This window comes from Sus scrofa, chromosome 10 (genome assembly GCF_054392235.1).
Source record: "Sus scrofa isolate SSC_HxYL_T2T_F1_AM1 chromosome 10, Sscrofa_HxYL_maternal_Yorkshire_Landrace_v2.0, whole genome shotgun sequence".
Taxonomy (NCBI): domain Eukaryota; kingdom Metazoa; phylum Chordata; class Mammalia; order Artiodactyla; family Suidae; genus Sus; species Sus scrofa.
In genome coordinates this window covers 8632011-8650243 of record NC_139392.1, presented here as the reverse complement: position 1 = coordinate 8650243, position 18233 = coordinate 8632011, and the positions used below count along the sequence as shown (strand labels likewise).

General features: G+C 41.7%; 1 protein-coding gene across 1 annotated transcript in view; it reads left to right on the top strand.

Moving 5' to 3' along the window:
- Positions 1-18233, top strand: part of USH2A (usherin) — an 837868-nt gene that overhangs the window by 514452 nt on the left and 305183 nt on the right. Inside the window, exons 40-41 of the mRNA XM_021064292.2 lie at positions 10747-10897; positions 11515-11657. Of these exons, the coding sequence (XP_020919951.2) occupies positions 10747-10897; positions 11515-11657 (294 nt within the window). The remainder of the gene's footprint in view (positions 1-10746; positions 10898-11514; positions 11658-18233) is intronic.

Below are 18233 nucleotides of genomic sequence, written 5' to 3'. Positions count from 1 at the left end.
TAGTTGAATTCGTTAACCACTAAGCCATGATGGGAACTCCTGAATTTTTTAAAATTTCTAATTCAACAGGGCATCTTTATAAGTGCTTTTCTCCTTAGAGCGTTGGCCTCCAGACCACATGACTCCCAGCCCAACCTCAGTCCTCTTTCCATAAGGTGTTCTGGCATTAAAAATACAGGCACTGGAGTTCCCGTCGTGGCGCAGTGGTTAACGAATCTGACTAGGAACCATGAGGTTGTGGGTTCGGTCCCTGCCCTTGCTCAGTGGGTTAACGATCCGGCGTTGCCGTGAGCTGTGGTGTAGGTTGCAGACACGGCTCGGATCCCGCGTTGCTGTGGCTCCGGCATAGGCTGGCAGCTACAGCTCTGATTCGACCCCTAGCCTGGGAACCTCCATATGCCGCAGGAGCGGCCCAAAGAAATAGCAAAAAGACAAAAAAAAAAAGAAATTTCGCTCTGGTGTGGGGGGACCATGGAGTGGTCCTTTGAGCTGCTTGAACCACTAAGGAGTTACACACTAAGCTGGATTTCCTGCAAGACACTTGTGATGTTGGCCCCAAAACGCTGCCTCCTCTTTTGCCAGAAAATAAAATTCATTACTGCTATGTCTCCCTAGTAGTTCCAATCTCACCTAGCCACATATTTTTCAGGACATTAAATGCCTCCGTGACCCTTGCATGAGGCTAGATTTTGAATACAGCCCAGTGGTGGTGAAGCTGTAACAGACCCATCAGGACAATGCCGTGACCCTGGGGAGAAAGGTCAAGATCATAACAGCGGCAAAAGCTTAGTTACATAGTGCTTTTGATGTATGTTCATTTCATTATGTATATGTGACATTGTGTAACCATTGTATATAGGAACTCACTGAACCCAACTCCATGAAGTATGTACCATTTTTATCCTTATGTTATTGAAAAGGAAACAGGTACGGAGAGGTCAAGGTCCTCACTTCCTAAGTAAAATGATCAGGATTTGAACACAGGTTTGTCCTCTTTTAAGCAATACAACCTGTCTAGCCTATGGTTTAATTAAAATAAATTCTACAAAAAGAAATCTCCAGAATTTGATAATAAAGTAAGTTTAAAATGTTTTCAAGCGCAAACTGGACTTAAAGAGTAGCCAGTACCTGAGGTGTTCAGGATTATCTGATATGATAAAAAGCGTACCAAAGATAGGAAAGTTTTAGTTGGACAAAATGCTTGAACAAGTGTTTTAGACGCTAGAAATCTTAAGTGTCCAACAAGGACATTTTAAATATTTAAATAGTCTTTTGGCTTTAATTTCTAGTTTATATATCCAGTCACAAATATTCCCATGAAGTCCAGGCCCCATATAGTGAATTATTTCCTAAAAATAGACATTCCAGAACCAACCAAATGTTTGGTCCTTCCCCACCAACCCTTCCTCCCCAGCAGACCCATCTTTCAAGTAGCCGTGCTGACTTGACACTTAGGATTCAGGCTTGACCTCCGCCCTTTTCCCTCTGCATCCCCACCTCCGTTCCATCACCACAACCTCTCTGCCTTCTTCCCTCCCAACATCTGCTTCATGCGCTGTACTCATTCCGCACACCTGCATGGCTCACGCCAAGTGTATCCTGTCTTGGGCCAGCCCGAGAGATGTCCCAGTGATTTGTAAATCTCTGCTCAGATACCATCTCCCCTCGCTAGCCCCCCTGAACTGTCTATCAGCTTTGCCCTCAACTCCTCCCTCCCAACCCCTTATATTAGAAATGCTTATTTCCTGAGAGAGTAGCTCTTCATTGTTCTCACCGTAGACAGCAGAAAGGTGACTGTGAGGTGATGGACGTGGTATGAACTTGTTTGTGAGAATCACTTCCCAATGTTTATGTCTAGCAAATCATCACAATGCACGCTTTAAATATACAAAAAAATGTGGGGTCAATTTTACCTTGATAAAGCTGGGGGGGTAAAAGGACTACTTATGAAATGCAGGAAGGGGAGGAAATTTTCTATTTCTTTTTTTTTTTGGTCTATTGTTTCTCTCCTTAATAAAACTGCCTTAGTTTGTTTATTACTATATTCCTACACATAGAATAGTGCCTGGCATATAAATAGATGCCTTTTAATTATTTGCGGACTTAATAGATTTTACATTTTATATATACATACTTTATATAGATTATACGTAATTATGTTATATATCTTATGTAACTATAAAAATAATATTAAATTTATACATTTAAAATAATTATAAGTATAGTTATGTATTAAATGCATATGTCATATAGTTATGTATTATGTAATTATGCTATATATGTATTTTATATTATGTAACATAATTATATTTCTAATGCTATAGTTACATTATTATGTAATATACATACATAAGTATACAAAAATATACAGATATATAACATACTCATTCTTTTTTGGGGGGCCTCTTTCTTTTTTTTTAATTTATTTTTTATGGTTATTTCCCCCAACACACTCTTGTTTTTCCCACAGTACAGCATGGGGACCCAGTTACACATACCTGTATACATAATTTTTTCTCCCATTGTAGTGCTGCATTGTAAGTATCTAGACATAGTTTTCAGTGCTACACAGCAGGATCTCATTGTAAATCCATTCCATGAGCAATAGTTTGTATCCGTTGACCCCAAGCTCCCGATCCCTCCCACTCCCTCTCCCTCCCCTGGCACAACCACAAATCTATTCTCCAAGTCCGTGATTTTCTTTTCTGTGGAAAGGTTCATTTGTGCTGTGTATTAAATACCAGGTATGAGTGATATTATATGGTATTTGTCTTTCTCTTTCTGACTTATTTCACTCAGTATGAGAGTCTCTAGTTCCATCCATGTTGCTGCAAATGGAATTATTTCATTCTTTTTTATGGTTGAGTAGTATTCCATTGTGTATATATACCACATCTTTCTAATCCAATCATCTGTCGGACATTTGGATTGTTTCCATGTCTTGGCTATTGTGAATAGAGCTGCAATGAACACGCGGGTACATGTATTTTTTTTAAGGAAAGTTTTGTCTGGATATATGCCCAAGACTGGGATTGCTGGGTCGTATGGCAGTTCTATGTACAGATTTCTAAGGTACCTCCATACTGTTCTCCATAGTGGCTGTACCAGCTTACATTCCTACCAGCAGTGCAGGAGGGTTCCCTTTTCTCCATACCCTCTCCAGCCTTTGTTATTTGTGGATTCATTAATGATGGTCAGTCTGACTGGTGTGAGGTGGTATCTCATGGTAGTTTTGATTTGCATTTCTCTAATAATCAGGGATGTTGAGCATTTTTTCATGGGCTTGTTGGCCATCTGTATCTCTTCCTTGGAGAAATATCTGTTCAGGTCCTTTGCCCATTTTTCCACGGGGTTGTTGGCTTTTTTGCTGTTGAGTTGTTATTACATACTCATTTTGATGGGGATACTGGAAAATGGGACCGTTCATATCTTACTATAGGAGTATAAAAAACCCACTATTTTCTGGAAAGCACTTTATCAACTTATATCTGAAATGATAGCAACGTTCATCACTGTTGACCTGACAATTCTAAAAAATCAAAACAAAAGAAGTATTTAATGAAGTAGTCAGGATGTTATTTATAGTATTGAATATATCATTCCATATCAGTCAATATCAGCTTTAAGTGAATATCCTACATTTATAAAGACAGTACATGCAACTGCTTTGAAAAGTTATGTTACTAAAACCATGGCATAGGGAGTTTTCACCATATACTGTAAAATAAACAAAGCTTACAAAATAATATATTAGAACATTCAACATAATCATTCTAATTGTATATTACATATGCAATTTTAAATTATATTAATTTTAAATTATACACACACACAGGAAAAGACAGCAGAGTCTATAATAGTATAACAGTGGCTATCTCTGGGTAGTGTAATTACGGGTAATTGTTTTCTTCATTGGTTTGGTAATTTTCTTTCTTGAACATGTGTTATTTTATAGTTAGAAAAATACATGCTTTTAAAAGGGGGATCTGTTTAGTTCTGCAAGAACTCCATTTTAGCATTTGTTTAATATTTATTTAATGAGCAGTACCGCATTCTCAAAATTCATCAAGCACTCTAAAGTTTACAAAAAGAAATAAAAAATAAGATGTCTGCTCTTACTACCAACTTGGGTGTACTATGGCGAAAAGCAGCAGCCAGTCTTAAATTTAAGATTCCGCTTGATGTTGAAAGATGATCTATGATTTTGGAAATGAAAGAGACACGTAAGAAACTACAGGACACCCTTTCCTGTGGCACGTTGGCTAACTATTCTAACCTCTGTTTTCACATCTGTGAAACAGGGACATTGAAAGAAATCAGTGATAAAATGAATGTATTATAAAGTGATATTTCAAATCTAATTTGATGTTTCCTGGGTTAGTTTCTCTCCAAGCAAGTAATCTCTTTTCCATTGAAAAGTTGTTCATTTTTACATAATCAGGTCTCTGTTTATAAATGGGAAATGCGGCCAGGATGCTCATAGTTGTTAGGGTCCTAGGAGAAAGCTTTTCTTTCTGCAGACCTTCCCTGCTACCAATCATCAATCATCCGTTTCCTCATCCATCTCTCCATGTATTCATCCCTTTATCCATTTGTCCATCCATCTGTCACACAAAGCTCTGAACTGAGCACCACGGTGTCTATTTAAACGCTTTGCTTCTTTGATGCCGTTCCTCTGAGATTCTGTGTATTCATTGAAAAATTGTTGATTTAGCATGGTTAGCTCTCCAAAGTCCATTGTGAACCACACAGCCGATCTGAATCACAGTGATGGAGTCTGATATTACGCAGGCCAGATTTAAGACGCTCAGTGAAGAGGTTTCCGTGGCATCCCTTGAAGGGAAGAGGGTGGGAGGCTGCCTGGTGTTCTGCCCTAGTCCACATGCCCAGAGAGGGTGTAGCTGAGGTACAAGGCTGGGTGGTTTGAAACGGACATTATCAATTATTATTATTATTATTATTATTATTATTATTATTATTATTATTATTTGGATCACAACCAAATCAGGTAACAGGGCTGGGTCATGGTTGAGGAGTCATCTCATATGAAACGCCTTGGACGGAGCAGAGATATTTAACTGGAAATGGGGAAATGTGGCGGAGAAGAGGACAGCTGGTTTAAAATGCCTGAAGCTCTTTCCTGCAACGGTAGTGGTGGCTTATTTGGGGGGATTGGTAGGACACAGACGAGGTCCCCAAGAGTTCAGCGCCACTAGCATGAAAACCACCGGCATCGACTGCCTGAGCATGTCCCAGTTCCTGCCTGCTAAAGCTCGACTCACCCCTGTTAGATATTCCCAGGAGCCTGTTTTGCTCTCAGAAGGTCCTGATGTGGATAAAAGGGTGTATTCACCCTAAGTTTTATAGAAGGAATGTAGTTTTCAGTTGCACCTCGGAAAGAACTTACCAGTAAGAACAACAATGCCATGGGGCAACTTACAAAGCAACTCTTTTCCTATCACCGATAATGGGCAGACACCTGCATGTCACTTGCCTAGGATGTTTGGGCAAGAATCCTTTATTTGGTGGGAAGTTAGACTTGGTAGCATTTAAGCTATCCTGCCTTCAGATTTAAAATGCTTTGACCAGTCTCTGGTCAAAGATCACTTCCACGACATACCTCTAGATGCACTTAATTTTTTAAAAATATACATCTCTTACTAAGATAAAGAGCTCTCCACTTTGCATTTTGCATTTCATTACATTTCTGTGGGATTCGACTCCTTCTGGAGAACTAGCAAATTCCTACTTGTCCTTTTATGTGAGATTCCTTGTGGATGATAAGGAGATGCTATGATAAGGAAATAAGACCAGGAAAGTCCTGCTTAAGAATGTGACTTGGGGAATTCCCTGACAGTGCAGCGGGTTAAGGATTTGGCATTGTCACTGCTGTGGCTTGGGTCTCTGCTGTGGCTTGGGTTCCATCCCTGGCCTGAGAACTTCCACATGCTGTATGTAGGTGCAGCCAAAAAAAAAAAAAAAAAAAAAAAAGAAAAAGAGAAAGACTGTGACTGGGACAGAAAATAATTCCAAACTTTACAAAAGTTAATCGATTAAAAATGTAATATTGAAAATGGTTTTTGTTCATATTTATTGAATGCATTTAATATTTATTCTCCTTTGTAAATTACCTGCTGTAACATGCTGTTTTGGGGTATAAAACTACAAAAGCACTGTCCTTGAACTGAACCAGTCCCAGTTGAAATCTTCATTCTGCCAGTAACCAGTTTTGTGATTGGAGACAAGGTATGTGACCTCTGAGCCTCAGATTCTTTATCTATACTACAAAGAGATAACACTGTAATTTCATCCTATAATTCTGAGGATTATAAGTAATTATGTTCAAGAGCCTGGCACACAGTGTGTGTTCAAAAAGTTAGCTATTGGGGGACTCTGTGGCTCACATCGAGTCTCTTTTAACCGACTTGTCACTGTTTAATGCTGCTCTATTTGTACATCCTTGTGCTCAAGGTTGACTGTCCATTTGTTAGCACATCTGCATATTCCTCATAATTAATATCTTTTTTAATGACATATGGTTTAGTGACTGGAAATTGAGTCTTGCCTTCTGTTTTCAATTTGTTTATGACTCAACGACTCCATATATGCATCCGAACTTTAATTTTCCATTCTGGAAACTAGAATTTAAAATCCTCGCTCATATGTAGCTATCTCAGAAAATGAGAGGAAAATGTGTGATCCGGGGATGTTGAATACGTGCCAGGCTATTCAGCGATGCCGCCAGGATGCATAGAGATGAAAGGCCAGGCTTTCTCTTCTGTTAACAGGGGAACCATTCCGCCTCTGCAGTGAGAGAGTCGGCTGGGCTGGGCTGAAGGCAGATTGCAAGGGAAACCAGTAGGAAGCATCCCTTCTGCTTGGAATGAGTGCGGGCAGAGGTCATGGGCATCCCGGGCACAGGAATTAGGCTGCGGATGCGTGATTGCTCCCCGTGAACTGCCTAACAGGGCCCCATGACTGTCTATTCCTCTGAAAGCCAAGGTCTAGCGTGTATTTGGCTATGAATTTCTAACTTCTCAAACTCCTGAAGCACTCACACCTCTCTTATGCTTTGGTACACACTTTGAGTTAAATAAAAAGTAGGTGATCTAATCCCCTCTTCTATTTATTCTGCCCCATCCCTACCCCCAGCAAAGAACCCTGTGCAGCATCGTATTCAGGATATTTTAGGACAGGTCGGAAATGAATACAAAATATGTAGGCGTTCCCCTTGTGGCTCAGCGGGTTCAGAACCTGACATAGTGTCCATGAGGATGTGGGTTCAGTTGCTGGCCTTGCTCAGTGGGCTAAGGATCCGGTGTTCCTGCAGCGTAGGTCACAGATGTGGCTCAGATCGGGTGTGGCTGTGGCTGTGGTGTAGGCCGCAGCTATAGCTCCAATTTAACCCCTAGCCTGGGATTTCCATATGCCACAAGTTTGGCCCTTAAAAAAAAAAAAAAAGAATACAAAATATATAGACTTCTTTGATATCTTAATGCATTACTTGATTCCAGTATTTTGAAACGCACGCAAATACACCACGAAACCACCCTGCAATGGTAACCAGCTGGTGGGCTGGCCTGAGGGATGAGAGCATGTGAGAAGCACGTCGAGGAGTTCCCGCTGTGGCACAGTGGGTTAAGAATTTGACTGTAGCAACTCAGGTTGCTGTGGAGACACAGGTTCAATCCCCAGTCCGGCATAGTGGGTTAAAGGATCCAGTGTTGCCACAGCTCTGGTGTCGGTCACAGATGTGGCTGGGGTTCAGTGCCCGGCCTGGGAATTTCCATATGATTTGGGTGTGGCCATAAAAAAAAAAAAGAAGAAGAAGCATATTGAATTCATTTTCTCCCCCAAAGTTTCCTCTTCTGGCCATATAATTTTGGTAGTTACTGGCCGCATGAAAAAAAAAAAAAAAAAGCTTCTGTTTTTGTTTTTTTAGAGCTCCCTCCAAGAGTTCTATAAATCTGTGTGGACCAAAGCTTTGGGAACTTATGTTTTTCATTTAGGGACACGTCCACAAGTGTATAGCGTTTACAGGTTTAGTAAACTCTTACATTCAAAAGAGTATGCTATCTAGACGAGTCTGCTCTGTGATTTAATTTATGGCTTAATGCTCTGTATTCATTTTGCCTTCCAAAAAAGGTGAAATTTGAAATGTTATTAAAAACGCCCTTCCTTTGAACTGATAGATCGAGGTAGCTGTTTTATCCAGTTGCCGTGTAGAATTAGTATTTACTGGACAGGAGGCGTTGATTCAGGAGGTGGTCTGTGGAGTGCTTGCCCCGTGAGGGTCATTTTAACTTGAGAGAAGCTTTTTGAGCAACATCGCATCTTGGAGACGATATATCAAGCTGATAGATACACGGCTCTTGTGTTAAGAAACCAGGGGTGGAATTATGGCTGGTTCCCAGTTATTGCTTCGTTGCTAAGGGGTCTCAGAGGAATAGGCCGAGGATAAAAGGGGTTAACCAGAGGGGAAAAAGGGTTTCCAGAATTCAGTGTTAGCAAAAGCATGCAGAATGAATAGTCCTATGCCAATAATTTAAGATGAGCACTCTGGAAATTTGGGGGGATTTTATATAATCAGAGTGTGGCCAATTTAATGGAGCATATTTTTTGTTATCACTCAAAAGAGCATCCAAGAGACTTTATTATTATCACAGAGCATGTTTTGGGCATTCCTTCTTTCTAAATAGCACGGTAATGCAGTTTGTAACACTTGAAAGATTTTTTTTTGTAAATATTTAAAAGTAATTTTTTTTTCATGCTGATGACTTAGCTGATTCTTCTTTAGAATTTGGGTTGTCAGTGATGTTATAGTCCTTGACAGAAAAAAAACCAAACAGTCAAATGAGGGTCATGCTTTTCTATGTTACACATGGTGTGCAATTTGCACATTACTTTCTGCCCAGCCTCTTCTTCTCTGTGTGCATTTGTTATAAATCAATTATAGAATATGTCTCAAATAAGAACTCCTTGTTGCAAGTATTTGTTTCCATAGATAACATATCCATTAAAATGTCTTTATCAACAAATGTCCCTTAAACCAAAGACTTGTAGTTAAGTCACTGGGTATCTGGTCCTGGACGGTGTGTCCCAGGTATGTCACAATTTGGCCACCTGAAAATTACTTCATGCTGTTTTTTCTGTGTTCGAGCATCCAGTTCACCCTCACACTTTGGCACAGAGCAGATGCCTTTGCTTTCCTTTTGCTCTCTGAGAAAGTGGACCCCATCAGAAGAGGTCTTTGCGGTTTTCCCTTCACCAAATCTACAGCCTCTGCACCTGCAGCCTCAGTCTGCCATCATCTTTGCCCAGTGGTGGTGGGCAGTGCCTTCTCTCTCTGACAGCCAGTGCATCCCTGCTCTCAGAAACTCAAAGGCATCTTATTCTGGGTCCTGGTAATTCCTGTGAGCTATTATTAGCATTATACTGGACTGATCTGAACATCCCTTAGCATGATGTACGTGCTACTATCATGCAATTTTTAGGACCATTCTGATGGTTATAAGTCCCTAATGACCAAAGATTACTGGAGGCCATTGGCGAAGGGGGGAGTGGGAATCCAAATGATGAAAACAACTCTGAGGGTTCACTTGCAACTTTTGTTTATGCAGGACCTGATGTGGTCTGTGGCTTTTATGTCCTCTCCAATTCCGGAGAACGGGCCTGCGAACTCTGTGTCTAGTGAAGCGCCAGTGATGAGGAAGGAAGAATTAGATTCCATCAGTTTCTGACCAGCTTTGGGACACACCCTGATATGAGAAGTTCATTCAGATTACACCTGTTGGAAAAATTAATAACCAGAGTTTTCTTGTCAGTTTTAATTTAATTTTTTCATGGAATAAGCTCCACTCATTTCTGTTAAGCCTCCTAGAACTATCCAAAGAGATGTCCCTTGTAGGTTATGTCAAGCAGGTGTGCTGAATTCAGGAAGACTTTGCCAAAGATTCAACTCAACTAGGAAAAATCTAATGCCTCATATTGCAACCTGTTTCCTTGTCAACTCGACTAGGAAAAATCTAATGCCTCATATTGCAACCTGTATGAAACACACGAGGAAAGAAGCTTAGCTTTTATGTTTTCCTAAGTGAGAATTAAGGCTGGACTGTGCCTTAATATTTTTATTGTATAGAAATACAATATTAATAAACCTTTCTCAGAAAAAGCCAGTTGTGTTAATGGCAGTGGTGTGATGAAGGAAGCAATGGATAGAGTTCCCTGGTGGCTCACTGGGTTAAGGACATGCCATTGTCACTGCTGTGGCACGGGTTCGATCCTGGCCCCAGAACTTCCGCGTGCTGTGGGCGTGGCCAAAGAAAAAGAAAACGGAGGCAGTGGGTGAGGTCAGTGGAAGAAATAAACAATCTGGACCCCTTCCGTCTTCAGTCGCTTGATGGTCGAGCAAAGAGTTAACTTTAAAAAGCACTTTAATATTTGCTTCACTAAATTCCCTCCATGTTTTCAGTTAGAGAAACAGGAGTACAGGTGCGTTTGTGCTGCGCGTTCATTTGTCTCGCTCTTTGGGGGCTTTGGAGACGGAGCTACCCGTGTAATTGCATTGAAATGAACACTAAGGAAGTACAGTGGTTCAGGAAGGAAAATGTTAAATTAAATGGACCATGTTTAACATTGTTGCTGATCCCGAGGAACAGTTTTTCCAGGATATGGAGCATTTCGATTCCATCCAGCATATGTTCTCCACCGTTTTCTCTGCTCTAATTCATCTGTGTTTTTCGACAGCTCCAGATGGTGTGCTGCCTCCGAGGCTTTCATCTGCCACTCCAACCAGTCTTCAGGTTGTCTGGTCTACACCAGCTCGTAACAACGCTCCCGGCTCGCCCAGATACCAGCTCCAGATGCGGCCCGGCCCCTCCACCCATGGGCTTCAAGAGTGAGCGTCCTACTTGTCCACCCTCCTAACTCTCACCCAGGTTCCGCAATGTAGCCATAGTTCACTGGCTCTTAAATTTTTGAATAGGTCCGTTTGCATTTGCTGCAAATAAAGGCCCCCTTTTAAAAGTTCAAACAAACCAAAAAAAAAAAAAAAGCAACACCCTAGGAGATAATTATTTGCTTTGCAAAAATATCTAGTTTTCATTTATATAGCATTAAAATAAGAGTCCTTCACCCTTGACTTTTCATCAGCATATTGCCAAAAGCAAGCAGGCACCTGAACCCCACAAAAACCGTTGTCTGACTACAAAATCGTCATGCTTATTCTACAAACTCCATGTGGTGCTACGTCTCAATACTAGGCTAGAAACTACTCCATGTGGCTAGAATTTATATCTCATTTAAATGCAATACTACAAACCCTTAGCCAAAACCTACTTATTTTAAAAGGTAAGTCATGCAATGACAGAAAATTGCAAGACTGAAAGGTTATGTGGACTTTCCCAGAAAGTTCTTTCCAATAGGACTTGACTTGTTCTGGTTTTTTTTTTTTTTTTTTTTTTTTTCCTTTGAATGTCTAAAGCTTCCTAATTTTAATTTTTCTTTCCCACGTAGGTTATTTTCCAATCCTTCTGCATCGTTAAGCTACGAAGCGAGAGATCTCCAGCCGCACACGGAGTATGCGTTTCAGCTGGTGGCCTCCAATGCTTTTGGCAGTGCGCGTAGTGCGTGGGTCCTGTTCATGACCGCAGAGGACAGTAAGTGCCCCGACAGTGCACAGCCACATGTCCCCCACGTTAGGAAGTTTTAACATCGTCAGCTTTTTCCAAAACAAGAAATGTTTCCTCTCTTTTCTTGATGCTGAATAACAAGACTCTGTTCCAGGGCCGGGGTGGTCAGAGCCTCCAGAAAGAAGAAAAAGTGGGAGCCTGGAGGGTTGGAGGGTTAGACCTACAGCTAGGAAGACGTAATTCACAATAAATCACGATATGGCCTCATTCAGTCCTTTGGGGGGGTCCATCTAGGTGTCTTGAAAGAGAAAGGTTGCCATCTTCTACTCCAGGGACAAATATCACAAGTGTTCTCTGCAGGAAGAACATGAAGTATGGACCTTACCTCATGAGGATGTTGCCAGGTCTTTATACCTTTTTCTGGAAACAGATTCCATTGTACCTTTTCTTAGACCGGAAAGACAGCCTCTAGAATAGAGACATATAAGCTGATAACAGTGATTCTGTATGTATTACAAAGAGTAGATGGAGATTGTCTTAGTCAGACAATAAAGAGTTTTTCATGGAAGAAATTATGTATATAATTATATACATATATATACACATGTGTGTGTGTATATATATATGTATACACATGCTTGCATATGTATATTTTTACTAGCTTATATATATATATAAAATATATACATGGCTATGATATTTAGTTTTATACAAATTACCTCTTAAAAAAGCATATAGGTGGATATCTAATTTTTTTTAGAAAGTTAGAAATTAAATCAAGCTACACTGAGTAAAGAGGACACTGTATCTTTGAACAGTGAAGTTTTTTAGGGTTAATCTTGTCAAGTCTTTTAATCAGAGGCTTCTTAGAGGAGGTTTCTCTGTTGGCCAACTGCCATTCTGGCTCTCTACTCAATGAGGCCCCAAGTGACTTTCAAAAGGCTAGATATTAATCTCAAAAGGCACCACATGTGAAACAATATCAATTGTATATTAAGTAGATTCCTTGATGTTTACAATATCATTCCTCATATTATTTTAGTGAGAATAAGACATCCAAGGAGAATAGAATCAGAACTGTCTACCTTCCTTGATGCTTGCTTCATTTAAAAAAAAAAAACACCCATTATGCACAATAATATATAACACTTCATCCATTTCTCCCAATTCGTAATTACTCCCAGGGAGCAGGTTAGGTACTTTGCAAGGACACATCCAGTCTCTTCGTCTCAAGGGTACCATTTAGTAAATTATCAGCTCAGTGCAATAAACGACACCCAAGGCCCTGAGAGCCCGAGGCACCACTCAGCAAGCCGACCTCCCTTTTAGAGAGAACATTCCGTTCACACTGGGGACTCTGATAACGCGTGTGCCAACTGTATACAGGTTGCTGAACCGGAGCACTCCCATGCAAAATAGATTTCTGAAGAATTGTTTTTTAAAAAACAACTGAAAATAGATATCTCTCTCTCTCTTTTTTTTTTTTTTTTTTTTTTTTGTTTGGCCTTGCCCATAGCATGTGGAGGTTCCTGGGCCAGGGATCGAACCTGCACCACTGCGGCGATCTGGGCCACTACAATGACACGCCATATCCTTAACCCATTGAGCCACAAGAAAACTCCTTGAAAATAGATTTTTAATCTCCTTTTTAGGTATAAGATGAGTGGTGGTACTCTGTAGAGGTTACATAAAGATAATCATGCAAACCGCTGAGTGTCACATGGAAAAGGAGGAAACTGGTCTTTTTTGGGACCCACAGGTAAGTCCCACCGAGAGGGGGCAACACCTGCCTCTCCTCAGTGGCGATCCTAATGGACTAGGGGCAGGATCTCCTGCCCACAGGCAGGACGTTGGCACGTAAACACAGTCTGAAACCCTGTACCAATGGGCACAGCACCCTTGGTTGAGCAAACTTCGCTCCTGCCTCATCGAACCATAGAGCAGGTCTGACCCACTCAGCATGGTTCAAGTTTTTGGGCACGGAGATGCTGCCTTCTGTGAGAGTTTTAGGGCCTGGTTCCGAAGTGAATGCTGTGACCCTTTCAACTGCCTTCATGAAGAACTGGCCGCGTTTGATTCGATAGCAGGGATGCCCTCATGAAACCCGGTCTTATTTTCCCTGAAATCCTTTCTTGGAAACGGAAGACCTCTTCCTTGCTCTGCGTCGCGGGCACACTGTGAGGTCACACATGAGCAAGGGGCCAAAGGCCGGCCCCTCCAGGTTAAGTCGCCAGTGCCTGCGCACCCCTGAGACGTGATGACAGTGTCCTATATATTTTGGGTGTCAGTGGAGATGGATGCCCTCTCTGAAGGGATGAGCAATTGAGTTGGCAGAGATGGAGGGATTGGCATTGGGCACCAGCAGTTTTTCTGTCAAGGCTTCAAAGCCTTGCGTGTAAAACCACCCCCCCTGACAGCTCCACGCCGGAATCCCACTTCCTCCTCGAGCCTCAGCAGCACCTCCCATCCAGCAAAGGGCAGCTGCCCCCGTGGAAGGTCTGGGTATCCCCTTACAAAATGAAACTGAGAAGTCACTTCATGCCCGCATTTAAATGTCGCACCAGCTTCCACCGCAACCAAAGCCACAAGCCTTTCCGGTGCCCAAAAATGTCACCAAAAGCAGTATTTTGAGCGTGATACTGTGAGAGTGTGATTTTCATCAAGCTGGTGACCGCAGCTGAACCCAGAAGGAGAAACCCAGGCAGGAAACGATCTAGAGCCAGAGAGACAAGTGCTTGGGTGCACAGAGAGGTTCTATGGATGGAGGAAAAGGCTGTGAAGAATTTTAATGGATTTTTTTTCCCAAATAATTTGTCATTTACATCAGTGTGCCCCCGATAGCCAGTTCCATGCATTTTTAAAAATCTAGTGCGCTGATGCCAAATAATAATAATGCACATTTCCTATGAATATTTTAAATCCCGTTAAACTTGTGCTAATAAAAGATGTTTGTTCCAGCCAGCTTGGTCAGTGTAGTGTTCGGCTATTTGCAACCAGATAAATACAAACAACACAGGATTTTTTTTTTTTTAACATGCTGCTGGTAACTCAAGCACCTGGCCTGTCTGAATGAAGGCTGTGTTAGTTAGACTTGGGAGTGTGGGATTAATAATGTAAAGACCCGTAGCTGAAATTCTTGATGTCTTTTAGCCAGAAATAACCATGACTCCTGATTTTATTATTGTTCCTGCTCATACGTATTTACAGCTGTTTTCCACACAATATATGCATGAAGAAATGGGAATTGGAGAGTCCCCTGGTGGCTGAGTGGATAAGGATCCAGCATTGTCACTGCTATGGCACGGGTTAGATCTGTGGCCTGGGAATTTCCATGGGCTCAGCCAAAAAAAAAAAGAAAAGAAAAGATGGACTAGCAATGAGATCCTGCTGTATAGCACCGGGACTATATCTAGTCACAAATGATGGAACATGATAATGTGAGAAAAAAAAATGTATATATGTATGTGTGACTGGGTCACCTTGCTGTACTGCAGAAAAATTGACGGAACACTGTAAACCAACTGTAATGGAAAAAAATAAAAATCATTAAAAAGCAAAGAGATATCTTAAAAAAGAAAAGAAATGGTAGTTGGCTGGAAAGGAAGATTTCTCCAACTTCAGCTTAAATGTGCACATACTCTTGCCTACTAAAATCCTCTCGTTATGTGAAAATATGCGACAACCCACTTTTCTTTAAAAATGTGGATTTCCGGAGTTCCCATTGTGGCTCAGTGGAAATGAATCTGGCCAGCATCCATGAGGGCACAGGTTCGATCCCTGGCCTCACTCAGTGGGTTAAGGATCTGGTGTTGCTGTGAGCTATGGTGTAGGTTGCACACATGGCTCGGATCCCGTGTTGCTGTTGCTCTGGTGTAGGCCAGTGGCTACAGCTTTGATTGGACCCCAAGCCTGGGAACCTCCATATACCTGTCACAGGTACTGTCACAGGGCAGTTCATCTGTGCCTTTCAGCATATTTAAATTCTAAAACTAATATTGCATGAGACATTTATTTTTGTCTTTTTTAGGGACACATATAGAAGTTCCCAGGTTAGGGGTCAAATCAGAGCTGTAGCTGCCATCCTACACCACACCCCTGGGGACGGATCCGAGCCGTGTCTGTGACCTACACCACAGCTCATGGCAGTGCAGGATCCTTAACCCACTGAGCAAGGCCAGGGATCGAACCCACATCCTCATGGATCTTAGTCCAGTTTGTTACTACTGAGCCGCAGTGGGAACTCCCGGGACAGATCTTTCTTCTAGGGTGTTTTGGAGTTTGCTGTCAACCTGAATCTTAGGAGAGAAGAACAGAAATATTGTTAAAACCAGAGCGGCACATACTTATATCAGTTGATTTTATTTAATGGAAAAAAAGTGAACTCTAAGATTTTGCTTTTCTGTTTCAAATAGATGTCCTAATTGCCTTCGATGTTAACTTCTGAATGCTGACATGTTTATCCTTTCAGACAGTGGAGTGGGTCTCTATTTTATCCACAACGGAAGATCCGTGAAGTAAATTATTTACTCTGCTGATTTGAGAGCCAAGTGGCTCTGTGTGAATGTCACTGCATACTCTGTTTCCTCTTGCCTAGATTCTACCCCCAAATTCTTGCCTGTCTAGAATTTCGCAAAGCAAATCTTTACGAGGATGTTTGCATTCATTTTTTTTTTTTTTAATATTCTAAGATCAAAAGCTAAAGCTGACCAACAGAAAGTCCTTTGAAAGGATGGACTGATGAATGACAACGTCTCGCCACCTGACCTCAATCTCCTTCTTGAGTTTGTGAATCTCTCTGGGGTCCACTGCTCTTCCAAATTTGGAACCTCTGGTTCTTTTCAGGGCTTTTTTTTTTTCCTGCCCTCATGAATTCTCACCTCAACACATTTAATTTTGTGTTCCAAACTTTCAAGGCAGAATCCACAGGCATGCGCTGCACGATAGACTCCAGCTCTGGAAATCAAACACGCTTCCTACCTTCCTTACTGTCCTGGTCTCAGGAGAACTAGAAAAACTAGCTCCCCGTATTGGTTCACCTACTTGCAGGCTGTCAAATAGCATTCTTGCCATTTCAACAACCTTCTCGTCGTCAGAGATTCCTTTTATTAAGCCCGGATGCCTGTGTTAACAGCCCTCTCCTATTTTGTCAGTTGTCAAGAAGTTGCGTGTTCATATTTGTGCCGAACTGCAGGGTCCCCGCTTCGTATTTGTCTTGCGATGCAGTTGTTACACCTGTTTCGTCCTCACAGGATTCGTCTTATGTCTTTATTTTATTGGTCCTGTGACTTAAGCCTTGTTATAAGGTGTCAAAAGTCTTTTGGGGAGGTAGTTGGGTAGAAATACTACGTTGATGAAAGACCCCATGATTAAAGAGACGACAGAAACCAACACGCTGCTGCTGCCATTTCAGTCATGACTATCCAGGCTGCCTGAACAGTTAGCACAGAGGATGTCGCTCTGTGTGTCCATAAATTTGCCACCTTGATTTTTAATTCACTGGCCCATTTAGGGGATAGTCATGTAGGCAGTTAATATTGCTTTTAAAAAAGAGCTTTTAAACGGAGCCAGTTTTTCATTGGAATGGCAAAAAAGTTGCTTCAGGGCCGTAACGAAACTTACCAGGAAACGGAGCAACCGCAGGTCATTCTAGGAGCAAACCTGCTGTAGAAGATCCACAAAACTACCAGCAAAAAGTTCTATACACACTGCAGACGTGGGTGACCCAGACTGTTGATTCGGTCATAGCGTCCGTTCACACGCACGCACACACGCACACGCATCCTTCCCAATAAACGCCCATCTGCGCATCAAAACAAATACGCAGACCCCTGCCGTGAGCCATCTCATTACTCTCTGGGAGGCCCCGGCTGAACTTGGGAAGCCGAGGAGCGAAATCGCTTCCCATAAAAGATCATTTCGTTGGCCCCCATGAAACTCCTTTCTGTTATTAATGCTCTGGCGAAAGAGCCTGAAATATGAATCGGGGATCTGAACGGAGAGGATGCACCGTTCCCAGCTCCAGGAGGGGCGTTCTCTAAACAATTACACCCCCGGCGAGGGCTGTACCGTTGTATTTTCATCACCAGCCAGCGGAGCTGTGTGGCTGTCATCCTTCCCAGACGCCCGTCCAGTGACAGCCGTACTGACAGCATGTTATACTCCACATTGATTTTACAGTTAAGCAGCTGATTGTGATATATAGGGATTTTAAGAATTCAGCTGAGAGGCTGACTTTTGCCTTTTATCATTCCATTAAAATTTTATAACCATCTTTTTCATGTCATTTCATCCATGAATTCTTACTTTAGAAAGTGATAGCTACTGCTGGGAGCATAACTTTTCTCATGTTCAGAGCTTTTTATTGTATTAGCCAACTACCCCAATTATAGTTATTACTCATGTTTTACATAATTGTAGTGACCCTTTCAGCCATATGCAGCAGCAGGCCGGTTGATTTGTATATAGAATTAGATGATTCGGCTTATCATTTTAAAGCACTCACTTGAAAGCGTGCCAAGAGTCAGGTTTTAACACTTCCCTCGCCAGAGGAGCTAATTAAGCTGCTTTCGGTGCCTCTCCTGAATCTCATGGTACTTCCAGGGC